This window comes from Argentina anserina, chromosome 4 (assembly GCF_933775445.1).
Source record: "Argentina anserina chromosome 4, drPotAnse1.1, whole genome shotgun sequence".
NCBI classification, from domain to species: Eukaryota; Viridiplantae; Streptophyta; class Magnoliopsida; order Rosales; family Rosaceae; genus Argentina; species Argentina anserina.
The window spans coordinates 4,651,170-4,665,056 of NC_065875.1; the positions used below are offsets into that span (position 1 = coordinate 4,651,170).

Here is a 13,887-nt window from a genome sequence, read left to right on the forward strand (position 1 = left end):
CTCACCTTATTGACTTGAGCGTAATTCCACAATTCCCGAAGATAATTCATTTCCTTGATTTAACGATCACCTTGAAAAGATAAGAAAAGAATTTAGAATCGTTTCGTAAACCCTTAAATGCCGAAAAAGTAATAATCGGTTACTGTTCAGCAATTTTCGGTTTTACGAAGTTACTGGTCGGTGTTACTGTTCACTGTTACTATTCACGGTTACTGTACAATATACAATTAATACGTATTTCTGTACGTATAAATACTATATACGTATTTATGTACGTATACGTACTGTTTAATTGTAAATACAATCTCAGTAAATAAAATTTACTAAATTACTCTTTTACAAATTACTTTTTACATTTACTGAAAGTAATTTATATTTACATTTACCGTAGGTAAAATTTAATTACATTTATCGTACGTAAATAAAATTTACATTTACATTTACCGTACTTAAGTAAATTACCAAAATACCCTTCTCGGAATCACTGTTCACGCGCCGCCGCACGTGGCGGCGCGTGGGGTGCACGCGCCACCTCCGGCAGGCCGCGCGTGGCGCTCACGCGCCACTCACTGTGGCAGCGCGTGGGGCACACGCGCCGAGCCCAAAACCGGTGCGTATCACGCCACCGCCGCCCCATTCCTTCCCCTCTTTCTCCTCCTGCCACCGGCCACTTCCATACCCCCTGCCTGACTCCTCACGCGCCGCCTAAAGCAACGGTTTTCTCCTATTCCCCTTATTCCTCCTCCTCCCCCGATCTCCTTCGATCCTCCACAATTAATCCAAAAACTCACAACAATAACACAACCACACCAAATCAAAACCACCCTTACCTCAATCGGAACCTTGGATTGTCGGATCGTCGTCGGAGTGCTCGAGAAGTCGTCGGTGGAATCGCAGGATCGTGGCGTCGTTGGTGGAACTCCGGCGTGGCGCGAGAGGGCGAGGCGACCTCGGGGTCGCCTGTGGGGGTTGGTGCGACGCCTCCTAGGCCGGCGGTGAGGGCCACGTCCCCCTGAAAAGGGAGATTGGTGGTGAAGCCGAGAGGGTGAGGGAGAGAGCTCGGGAAGAGGGAGAGAGTGCGGAGGCGCTGCGCGACGATCGGGGTTGCTTGCAGGAGACCTTGTGAGGCCGTAGGATGCGGTAGTGCTAGCCACGAAGGCTGAGGGCGGAGGTCGGGGAGAGAGAGCGATTCGGAAGGGAGAGAGGAAGGAGAGGGTCGGGTGAGAGAGAGAGAGAGAGAGAGAGGGAGAGAGCGGCGGAATGAAGGGTTTCCGAAAATGGAAACCCTAATCCCTCAATTTTTCCTTTTATACTATTTTCCAAATCGGAAACTAACTTCCGTCGTTAATAACTTTTACCCCCGAAGTCCGATTAGATCGCGTCACATATCCACGAACTCGTATCGACGAGCCCTACAACTTTCGTGAAGAAAGTTTTCGCAACCGAGCAACAGAATAAAAGTCGATAATTTCGTTCGGAAACGTAACGTTTTTCTTAATAAACGTTCCGAAAACGTTTCCGTTTTTCTTTTCAAAACATCGCAAACAATCACGTTCTTTTTAATCGAACTTCACAACTTAATAGTATTTAAATTAACCCAATATTGTTTGGAAATTTAGGGTTATTACAGATTTTCCCATCCGTCAAAATCGTGGAGGTGCTTTCTGAATGTGCCTCCTGTGTGAGCTTCATCTAAATGTAGAAAAGCTGCATCTATGTCAATTTCCTTAGATGGATTTATTCCTTTGAGATGAGGCAATCAAGCGGATCAAATTCTTCATAACCAACATCAACAAGGCATAAACCATCTGGTGGAGCCGGGGGAGCAGTAGCACGTCTGCATGTTGCATCCATCAGTTTTAGCAATGCATCCTCATCTGCACCTGCAGCAGCTTCCCTTATTGTGGTTGCCACGAGAACCCGAACCATCTGCAGGAACAGAGTAAACTCAACTTTATTCTTTGGATAAATCTGATATATGAGTTAAAGGGAAGCCCAAGGAATTCAGCTTTGCTCATATTGCAAGAAGAAATGGAAATCTGAAACCAACATAATACCAATTCCTTTATTTTTTTCTTCATCAAAAAATTATTTCAAAAAATTATTACCCTGCGTAAGAATCGGTTGGCAACAAGTTCGATACACATAACCCTTCTCCCTTTTTCATGATCCTACAAAGACAACAGAGTGAATTCATAACACGTATATGCAGGTAGACTCTTTGTCTGATCACTACAATCAGAGCAAAAATGTAATACCTGAAGCTAATAACGATCTAATTATTGGAAGCATGATTATATCAGTTAAAGTTAGGGATCCAAACTAAAAAAACAATGTAGGCAGTAGGCATGCCTGAGCATTCAAATAAAGCTTGACAGGATTACATATCATTTTTCATGTGTAATTAGGTGCCAACTAGAAATTAAAATTAGTACTGAGCAATCACGCCTTAAAGTGGAAGACACTTGTGATTGCAGGCAATACATGGCAACAATTCATTCAAATCCAGTCAAAATATAAGCTACCTCAAAAGTGGGGCTACAAAGTGCCAGACACCAAACTAATAATGAATTTTTTCCTAGTTTTCTGATCCCTTAATTTATGACATAATCAAAGACCTACACGATTGCCATTTACTACCTGAAGGTTGAGGAGAGGCCTTCACAAGTGAAGTCTTTTTAATTATAGACATAAATCTTGACAGTAGTCCGTACATCCTGGCAATTTCTAGAACTTCAGAAGGGTTAGCTAGTGCAGACTTAGGCTTCAATTGCCCCACTGAGTGCAAGCCTAGAGTTCCGTTTGATGTAACTGAAATTCCTATTCTCCAGTTCGGTTTTTACTTCCCCGTCTTGGTATATGTTGTTCTTAGTTCCGTCAGGGAACATAACTTCTTTAAATTATGTCACCGTTAAGTCTCTGTGTCTGCTTATATGCACGTAAACCTATATGGGTACAATAAGTAAACAATAGAGTTCCATACTCCAAACTGAAAATATGTGAACCTAAGAGAAGTATATTTGATGAGTAAATGAAAAAGAAAAGTTCTGCCTGACTAGTAACATAGAAATACATACTGAACATGGTAATCTGTACTCTCTTGCTCGAGCATGAAAGACAAAACACTCTGTTGGTGGACCCCTGCAAAACAGTATACATACCAAGGGTTACAAAATGACATAAATTGAAGGTACACAAAGACAAGGCAACAGTGATGCTAATATGAGTTTCAAAGCTATACTCTGAAAAATAACGAGCCTCTAAATACTGTTGACCAAACCAATACAAAACAGTATACATACCAAGGGTTACTAAATGACATAAATTGAAGGCACACAAAGACAAGGCAACAGTGATGCTAATGAGTTTCAAAGCTATACTCTGAAACATTACGAGCCACTAAATACTGTTGAGAAAGTGAATTATAATTCTTACTCATTTCTGGATGCTTTGGTATCACGTGCAAACATCTTATATGACAATAACTTCCCTTCGAGTTTCTGTAACAGTTTGTTCACCCTGCTTATGCTGAATGTCCTTGGCTTCATCTCAGTTTCTAGCCCTATGTCTTCAGTGTTGATTAAGTTTCCAACATTTGCCTCATTGCAGTTATCAGATACAACTTCACGCTCATAATGATTTTCTTTCGTCTTCAATTTTTGAGTGTTCTCTCCAGTCTCATTACTTTGTTCCGTTTCCTCCTCCTCATCAGTAAATGGAAATATATACAAATATTGCCTCCATTTGGCAGAAAAGTTTGGATGGAACGCACGAGATACCTAATTTAAGATAGATTAGTTCTCAGTAAAAATAAAAGGAACAGCACAAGATAAATAGCCAAGTAGGTCTCAAGATTTATAAACTAGAAGAATTTAGGCAAGCAATACATAATGAGTGGATTTTAATTCATAAAAGCACAATTCATAGTAAATCAGAGGAAAACAACACCTCAGTAACTGATACTGTCCTGAGTTTTCCTGGTGCCGCACTATTTACAGCATCTGCAATATCTTGAGATTTAACATCCTTGTTCCAAGTATCTAAAAAGTTAAAAAGGATCAACATTAGAAAAGCTCAAAAATCTGAAATGTATAATAGGTAAAATGACAGACACTCCCCAACAATTCTAGCATCAAAGAAAATAGAATAGGCATTATATAAACCAGCTCCATATAACAACAAGATCGCCATTGACTGATTCCCATTCATATTGAAATAGTGAAACTTTTCTCTAAACAATGTAAGGTAAACAAGCAATGAGTTTGTAACATACAAAAAGAACAAACTTGATTAAGGGCTGTCACTCCTTTATCGGTCCGCCCGGCAACAGTAGCAGCCCCTTCCAATGGCAGCCCTTTCTCTTTCAGCATCATGGCTTTCTTCTCATCCACAAATCTCCCAAGACATTGTTCCACAACACTGTTCCACAAAACCACAACACATCAAAACCCCAAAACAGCTTCCAACTCACACTCAACAAACCCAAACCCACAACACAAAACACATCCAAAACTGAACTTGGGTAACTCCCAAATCCACAAAAGAAGATGAAAATGCACCAAAGCTAGCACCTTTGGACAGTGTAGAGCTCCGGCTGCTTCTGCCACCCATCAAAAGAACCACCATGATAAGACACCACAATCTTGAAAGTCAATCTTGCCCACCTCCCACCCTTGTTTTTAGAGTTCAAACTCTCAATGGCATTGTAAACTCCGGTTTTAGTCAAACTAGAAGTACCCAACAAGGCAGACAAGGGCTTCTGACCCATTACCACATCGGAGTAAAAGTCGATGACTTGTTGCCAAGGCCTGGCTGACATGAACCGGAAGCTTTCCCTGCAAATTAAAGAGTGCATGATCAATTACAGTGAGTAATATTTGGGGGAGAGAGAGAGAGGAGGGTAAATACTTGGTATTCCAGCGAGCAAATGCGCAGGGATCGGTGTGGTTGTATTGGACCAACACCTTGCTCTCCATATGAGCTTGTTCTCAAGTTTGCGAATTTGGGTGAGTTTTGTCTTGTGGTCTTTTTCAGTCTTCACGGCATTGCCATATAATTCTATAACCCGTTTAATTACATTAGAAAATTTAGGTTTTTTTTTTTGACAATGCATTAGAAAATTTAGGTTGGTTCGTAACAATTAAAATTAAAATTTTATTTTAACATAATCCGTTATGGTTCGAGCCGGCGATATCGGTATGGACATGTCAAATTTTTTAGGACGAATTATATATTAGTATCAAAATCACAACTTAAATTATAAAAAGGGCAGTGAAATAAATTTAATTATTAAATGATCATCTTAATTAAATGAAAATTAGAAAAATATTAATAAGTTTTTAATAAATTTAGAAAATAATCACTTTGTTTTTTTTTTCAGACTATTTTATTTTTTTCTCAAACCATTTTATTTCGGTTATAACTTTTTCGTCCAACGATGGATTTAAATGTGGTTAATACTGTTTGAAATATTTATTTTTCTCTTTCATTTGATATCATACCTACTCTGAAACGACCACCATACAAGGTACAAAAACCCTCGTAAGGGAATGTCGCCGTCCATGGTGGGGCTCTAAGGTTTTCCGACGAAACTAGAGCTTAAGATTCCATAAATCTAGCTTTTTTTTTTTCATTTTGAGCACATTCATATTGATCTCTTTTGAATTTTAACATAATTTTTCAGATTTACAAATTTTTATAGGACATGTCACACTTACAGTCACACCGCCAATCACATTGGTAGCTACAATATCAACATTGTGACTACCATTATATCTAGTAGAGTGACTACTCGTGTATTGGTAGTGTGACTACACTTTTGACTGCTTTTTGTGATTATGTTGTAACAAAAAGAAAATGTGAAAAAAATGAAGAAAAAAAGAATGAGTATAATTAATGAACATTTGTCTGCTGGTATATGATCTTAAACTTTTCAAATCAACAAATACGATTCAAATATCAACACTTATTGTGACCGAATAGTGGTGACTATGTGTGTGACTACCAGTCACAGTACCGGTCACATAAAACATTTGTCAACTACATTATCAATTACACCACCAGTCACATAAACATTGTTTTGTGACGTATATTGTAACGGGTAATGTAACATGTAAATTACATTAATTTATAGTTGTGACAGATAGTGTGACGGATAAACTAATAGTCACACTGACATTGTTCAATGACGGTAGTGTAAAAAGTAGTTTTTTGTATAACTGTATAAGACTAGTAAACAACTTAACTAACCAAATCTATAGCACCCTATGTAATTATAGAATGCCCAGGCCTACCATCTGATGAAACTTAAGCTAATTGTCCATACTAGCAAGTGGAGCAGAATTGTAATTGACCTGAACCATTTTTGTGTTCCTTCTTCATCTCCACTTCCTCGTTTAATTGCTTGCCCATGAAATTCGATTTGTCCTCTCTCTCTATTATCTTTGAGTCTTTGACCAATCAATCCAATCACATGGTAATTCACTTATTAAACCCAGCAAAACAATAAACGAAACTCGTAACCATAACAATTCCAATTAAATAAACAATTATTTTTCTGTCCCAAAACTATTGCCTCTCCATCACAAAAGCATTTGTATCATCTCGTATAGAAACCCAGCCAAACAACCAAGCATGACTCAGCGCCGCCAACCACCAAATCTTTTCGTCGATGTATTTCGGTGATGCCACAGCAGGTCGCCTCACCGCCGTGCCTCCATGGCTCATCGAAGAAGATTCACGCCATCTTTATAGATCCGATCTCGAACCCGAACTCCAATCTAGGAAGCCAACGGGATGCCCAATGCCGCCGCTCCTCTCGGCATCGTTTTGCACTAGTCGGCTATCGTGAAAAAAGGTCCAAATTGAGTCTAGTCAGTCTACACCGCAGGAGGTACGTTTTGGTTACTCAGTGACACAAATCGTAATTTATTAAATTTTTATGGGTAACGGTGTAAGAGTTTTGCAAAAATGACTTTTATAATTTTGAAACTTTAAGTGACTATTTTTATAATTATGTAAAAATTGAACCTTTTTTTTCTTATCACAACCGAAGAAAGACATCATGTTCTTCCTCCGTCCACATAGTCGAATAGTAATCCAAAACATTCAGGCTAAAAAAGAGTCCAAATTTCAACATGTCACAGCTCATTAGTTCTCAATTTTGACTAGTCAAAACAAATTCATAGGTAACTTTGCTCACAACACTACGATCTTTTTACTTCAAAAAAAACAAGCCTCAAGCATATTCTATGGGTGTAAAAAATAAAATTTTAATTGAGCGTAAGAGGAAAGAAAAATAGTGGATGTGGATGAGAATTAAGCGTTGTGAGTTATTATCCATTCAGACTGAATTCTCTTTTTTTCTTCCGTCAAAATTATTTTTTTTTTCAAATTTATATTTTATAAATTATAATTATATTCTTCAAACTAGTTAAAAATTTAATGTGTTAAACTCTCATTCTTATTTTATTAACAGAAGATTTAAGCTGAAAATCCCGTATCAAGTTGCAGTTAAGTTTGGGCCAAATATAATCACAGCGACAAGTGGCACATCCGTAAATATCACGAAAGCAGTGCCGAGAGTTGGCCTTCTCAACTCTAATTCTCTTCTCTTTTTCTTCTTCTACTGCCCGAGTACAACTCACCCACCACCGACCTCACACCCCCTCAAAATCAAACTCTCTCCTCTCTGAAACTTCATCACCGTCATCAGAAAAACCAAAACCTCTTTTTACCTCCACTCCCACAGGTACCTTTTATTACCCCGATTACAATCTCTCAATACTCCTTTTCTTTTCCACTCTAGGGTTTTGAGGTTTTTCTATTTCATCCAAATTTCTTTTTCTTTCTAATGAATACTCTGCTTCTGTGCATTTGAAGGTCGTGAACTTGAAACCCATGGATTCGTCTTCAGCCGACGCTTTCCCACAAATGCAGGTGCGATTTTTCATCTGGGCTACCTTAATTTTTATATGTAATTTTGTGTTATATATATATATATATATATATGATGTGTGTATATATGTTTGTGATTTATACATAGTTGCATCTGAATTTGGGGTTAGAGTGATGTGGTTAAGTAATTTAGGCTTAAGTCGTTTGATTTTAAAGTGTAGGAAGATTTGGATAATCCCATGAAATTTTGTGTCTTTATGGAAGAATATATGTTGGGGTTTTTGGGACTCCATATACCTTAGTGTTGCCAAACATAGGCTTTCATACCTTGGACTACGTAAGCATATCTTATGCAGCTCAAGCCCATGTACCAAATGTCCCTCGGTTTGTGTGTTTTGTATGAAATAAAAGACAAGATGGAGGACCCATGTCCATTGAGCTGGTGAAGCTTCTGTGAGTATAACAATTCGAGGAGCTTATGAATTGCTAAACGAGTTCCTAAAAGTATCAGGACCAACTTATAGCAAGTATCAGGACTGGTCTTGGCACTTTCTCCCAGAGTTATGAGTTCATAAAAGTTGGTCCTGATGCTTTTAGGAATTCGTTTCTGACACTGACAATTGGGTATACATTCTAATGCTTGGATCCTCTTTTTAATTGATTGTGGTGTTTTATTTAAATTATACTCAATAGTAATGACTAATGACCATTGATAAAAAAAAAAGACCATTGATAAAGTATTTCCGGTGTCTTGTAACCTCCTGCACAAATGAAAGAAGCAAGTTTACAATCTCCCAGCACCGTACACAACTTTGATTCCATTACTGTTATACTGTTGGTAAAAAAACCGTTAACTTTTAGGCAAGTAAGAGCACAGTGCTGCATACATATATACATATGCATGTGTGTGTTTCAGGTGTTACCTGTTCTCTTTTTTCTCTTTAGATGATCCATGCTTTGTCAACTATTTATCTCATGGCAGGAAATTATGCTGGAGTTTCGAGCTGGTAAAATGAATTTTGAGGGGAAAAGGGTTATCCCTGATACTCGTAAGGGACTTGTTCGCATAGCAAGGGTATGATACAAGTTGGCTAAGGGTGTTAGATACCTTTTCTTTACCTAATTCAGGCATACAGAATACATAAACTTAGATTATCTTATATGTTGCTTAAACATGATTTTGGAACAACCAATTTGAGGGAACTTTATTTTCTTTCTGTATCAGGGTGAAGAGGGTTTGGTGCATTTCCAGTGGCTTGATCGGAATCTTAATGTAGTTGAAGATGTATCCTTACTCTTTTATATTTATGTTTCTTTTCTTTTCAACATGTTTATTCAATTTTCTTGCTAGCCTTGGGTGCTGGAAGTGAGGATTTCACGTTTAATTTATTTGAAGCATCCTACTTGCTTGAAAAGTAAGAAGCTGTTTTGTTGTTATTATTATAATTTTATTTGTTGTTTTTCTAGTTTCTTTGGCTGTCTTTGTGTTTATCCTTGTGCTTCGTCGTAATTTTCCTTTTCTATTTGTGCAACTTTTTTTGTTGTACGTTTTATTCTCTTGACCGGTTCCTGTCCGGTTCCTGCTTCTCACAATACCTTTGTATTTTCTTTATATAAATATATATGTATATGATACACACATATATATGTATGTATGTATGTATATAATACACACATATATTGTGGACTTGTGATGGCTTTAAATATCCTTAACAAAAGGTACTACAGGATCAGATTGTTTTTCCTGATGAGGCAGTTTTTGAAAAGGTATATACTTCACCTGAATTTAGAAAAATTTGAGTTTTATGATCTAATTGCCTCACCCTTCTCCCACTAGTGTAAAGTTCAATATCATCACTTCACTTCTGTTTCACTTAGGTTAATCAAGCATCGGGAAGGGTGTACATACTAAAGTTCAACACCGACGATAGAAAGTTTTTCTTTTGGATGCAGGTCAGGCTCGTTGCATATCCATTTTCCTTATTTTGTTTTTGTTTAACGTGTAGGTAGTTCTAATATTTTTTTTCTTTTTTTTTTAATTATGCAGGAGCCAAAAGCTGAAGATGACTCAGACTTGTGTATCTCCGTCAATTACTACATGAATCGACCAATAGGTACATCAAAGCGATCACTCTGAGTTAGCTTAGCTCTTCTATAAAGTAGGTGTAGTGTCTTTCCTTAAGTTTCCAGTAAATGCAGGCATGATAATCAGACTTTATCCCATGCGGGATTTGAAGTTTATATTGAACTCTGAGCATTTGATACCATATTATGTCATTAATTGGTTGGTAGCCACATCATTTCATGTCCCACAAGAGCATTTACATTTCAAAAATCCCATGCCAACCTAGATTTTATTAGGTAATTCTTACATGATAAAACAAAAAAAGCTAAACTTTTTACGGAATTGTTTTGTGATGTTTAAATTTCTCGAGAGTAGTATGTGCTCTGCTTTATTTCTGCCTCAAGTTTGATATTTGGGTCATATTACTGAATTTCAGAAGAAGAAGGCCCTGATGGTTCTGTTCCTCTAACAGCTGATGATATGTTTGAAGATGATATCTCATCAAGGTATTATAACAGTAAAGATTGCAACCTTTGTTCTTTAAATTCTAATTTTTCAGGTAGTCCTCTGAAGTGTGATATATGAGTTAAGCTATTTTAAGATTGATCTGTTGTCCTAAATGGACCTTTGATTTATAACCAATCTGTTGTATGCAACACCTTTATCATCTCATTTGTAAATGAAATTTTCCTTTCTACATTTTCTTGACATTCACAATATATTGCATCTCTCTGATATGATTTGCTTATGTATTCCAGAGCTGGAATCTTGTTAGAACCAAACTTGGGTGCCGATGTAAGTAGCGATGTAACCTCTTCATCTGGGCCTGTGAAATTGGAAGATCTTCAGAGAATCTTGAGTAACATTGATCGTGCAGGTCAATTTAGTTATCTCCTTAAAATATATATTTTATTGTAGTTTGTGTTTTTCATTCATGGATTTCATCTGTCTCTGACACTTTCATCTCATGATACTGTTGCAGATATTGCTGGGGATCCAGATGGAGGTAATTGTTATGACTTTTCTTGTTCTTCCCAACAAATAAAAATACAGTACTTTTGAACTTATTACGATCAATTTGTGTAAGCTGCTTTTAATCTATAATTATTCTTGCAGCCATTGTTATTCTTAACTATCTAATGTCTTACATAGTGTAGTCCAAAGTTCCTTGTTAGTTTGTACAAATTGTGGCAATTTCATGGAGCATTGGATTATGTTGGGCAATGTTAAATGATTATTTCATACACCCATGGACCATGGTCAAGTGCTTTGATCCTCCATCTTTAAATTAGGTAGGACATGCACTTGTAAAGATTAGCACCATTGCTTTTGTAGCCTTATGAAAGTGGCACTAGGTTGGAAGGAAAAGATAAATGCTACACCAAAACATTATTTCAGCAGGCAGAAATCTTAATTATTAGTAATTGTGGGGCCCATGTGTTTGCTGACTTTGCTTCCACGTGGTCTGGAATTCGTACTCAAGCTGTTTAGCTATAAGTCTTATCTTTTCCGCTTCTAAGATTTTAGGGTATAGATATATAACATCTGAGTTTCAAATTGTCAGTTTTCTGTTCAAAGGTGCAAATTGGTTGTACCTGCATCATTTGTGATAGATAAATGTGACCAGAATGGTAGTACATTAGATTAGTAGGTGCAGGATTTAACAGGTAATTGACCATTCTAAAAGCAGGATGATATTCGAATTTAGCCATTCTTAGAGGTGTGGATCATTGTTGTTTGTTGTAACTTAGCTAAATCTTCTGTCAAAATTGCATAATGGTGCATAATGCTGTTGCATCTTAGTCATTTTTCTTCTGTTTTTTTGTTTGTCTTGCCCAGGCATAAGTTTGGAGGATATACTGACACCTGATTTAATTCTGCCATTGATTGAGACATTGCCACTGCAACAGAGTTTAGGATCTTACTTGCCTGAGGTATGCAGCATTTGGATATTAAATTTTCAGTATTTCATGCTTTGGTTTGCTTTTGCTCCATTGTTTGATTCTGTTGAGATTGTAGGGTGAATGGTCTCCAGAGGATATATTGGAGTTGCTGCAGAGCCCACCATTCCGCCAACAAATGGATTCATTCAATTATGTATGGACCTGAAACGCCATTTCTTTGAATTTCAATGATGATTGGTGGCATTGTTAATTGTCTTTAATAATTATTATCATTATTCTGAGCTCTCTTTAATCTAGGCCCCAATTATTTGTAGGTACTTCGAACAGGACAGATAGATTTGACTCAGTTTGGTGTTGACCCAAGTAAATGTAAGATCCTTTTTACAATGAATCTTGTAGCTTCTATCATACTGAAGTTACTATGGTATTGTGTTATTGCTCAGTGGTCTATTTTATCTTTATATGTGATAAACAGTAGTCAACAAAATTCAATTTAGACTAACATTGCCAAAACAACATCGTACTAAAGTGGGATGCAAGCAGGTTTTTTCGAATTTGAAATGGTTTGCAATATTAGTTCCACATTTAGAATTTTATTGTTCTTGGGCATGGCAGGTGAATGATTATTGTTGCCCACTTGTTAATCTGTGTTTCTGTTGGAAGGGCTAATCTGTGTTTTATTAGAAATGGATGAACTTCCCTTTGTATGAGCCTATGAGGTTGACTCTGCCATGAAAGAGCTGCTTAAAATGTTTTTGATCTCGGTTTCTTGCAGATAAGTTCACAGTGTTGTCTTTTCTTGAGGCACTCGAGGATTCAGTTTCAAAATCCGAGGAATCAATGCATGAGGACAAGGATTTGAGATCTGAATCACGGAATCCCATGGATGAATCCCAGTAGTTCGGGTACTCTGTGTATCTGTTAATTTGCTCTCGTTCTTTAGGGACTTCTATCAGGTCTCCCTGTAACTTTTGTATACGTGGTTCATCCAAGAAAGGAAAAGAAGCAACAAGAAAGGATTATGTTTTTTTTTTCTAGATTTCTTTGCATTCAACAATGATCAGTAAACATTATATTCCAAAGGTTTATTGTCTATTTATTTTTGTTTCAGAAGTAGGTTGAAATACATATGGACATGTCCTTCGATTTCTAGTGAAATTGTTTTTTAGTATTATTATTGTTATTATTTTGGAACAAGGAATCATTTATTATTGACTGGCCAGTCATTGGATTCAGAATGAACAGGTCTTTCAGGATGAACAACAATAATGTCATCTAGTAGTAACACATCAGTAGCACACGGGTCTTTGTAGAGTGCATTACCTGAGGAATTGGCACACTGGGTAGAACATCAGCTAACATATCTGTCATATTCACTATGGTATTGCAGCATCAACTGAATTAAGGGTGAAGCTCAGCATTTTCGTGACGCCAAAAGTTCGCTAAGTTCAAAAATTAGATTTCATAGTCAAGTCTAATGCAGGCGGCATACTCCAGCCTGAAGAACCTCTCCAAACTGCAGATGAAACAATTTATCCAATCCCCAAATAAACCTCTTAATACTCCCCCTATGGTTTTACCAGTACCAACACGGGAGCCGTCCACATTATGTCTACAAAGGGCAGGTGGAGGCTTACACCAAGATAGCATATTAATCTGCACATCTATATGCACAGAGGGTTTTTTGTTCTCTCTTTTCTATATATTCATTAGCCTCCACTTCCAATGATTGCAACAAGCTGAAAACCCTAAGCTTCGTCTCTTTGGATGTCTCCCAAGTCCTAACTATGATTTAATTCTTGCTATTTGGGAATACATTGGTGTGTTTATGGACAACGCGGTTATGTTGCAATATTATGTTCCTTACACCAAGAAATGTTGAGAACTGGTCAACAAATACATCAAATCGGAGTCAATGGATAGCTTTTTGATCAAAGAGGAGGACAGAAGTCTCTCTTGCTCATACCATTTAAAAAAGGTCACACAGTGCACCACAAATTCATAAGCAGCTTAACGTAAAAC

General features: G+C 37.3%; 2 protein-coding genes across 2 annotated transcripts; one reads left to right on the top strand and one right to left on the bottom strand.

Annotated features, from left to right (window-relative positions):
• Positions 1-1,604: 1,604 nt before the first annotated feature.
• On the bottom strand, positions 1,605-5,041 carry LOC126790774 (uncharacterized). The gene is made up of 8 exons (XM_050517118.1): positions 4,909-5,041; positions 4,572-4,835; positions 4,274-4,419; positions 3,949-4,040; positions 3,436-3,779; positions 3,078-3,141; positions 2,109-2,171; positions 1,605-1,929 (listed from the first exon to the last, which is right to left on the bottom strand). Exons 1-8 carry the CDS (start codon positions 4,974-4,976, stop codon positions 1,738-1,740), a joined length of 1,233 nt encoding a protein of 410 aa, XP_050373075.1. The 5' UTR covers positions 4,977-5,041; the 3' UTR covers positions 1,605-1,737.
• Positions 5,042-7,640: 2,599 nt separating this feature from the next.
• LOC126790781 (26S proteasome regulatory subunit RPN13) lies at positions 7,641-13,060 on the top strand. Its single transcript, XM_050517126.1, has 14 exons — positions 7,641-7,750; positions 7,882-7,938; positions 8,879-8,971; positions 9,122-9,181; positions 9,625-9,663; positions 9,775-9,849; positions 9,944-10,010; positions 10,398-10,467; positions 10,720-10,838; positions 10,944-10,967; positions 11,801-11,895; positions 11,981-12,058; positions 12,180-12,234; positions 12,641-13,060. Exons 2-14 carry the CDS (start codon positions 7,900-7,902, stop codon positions 12,763-12,765), a joined length of 939 nt encoding a protein of 312 aa, XP_050373083.1. The 5' UTR covers positions 7,641-7,750; positions 7,882-7,899; the 3' UTR covers positions 12,766-13,060.
• The last annotated feature ends 827 nt before the right edge of the window (positions 13,061-13,887 follow it).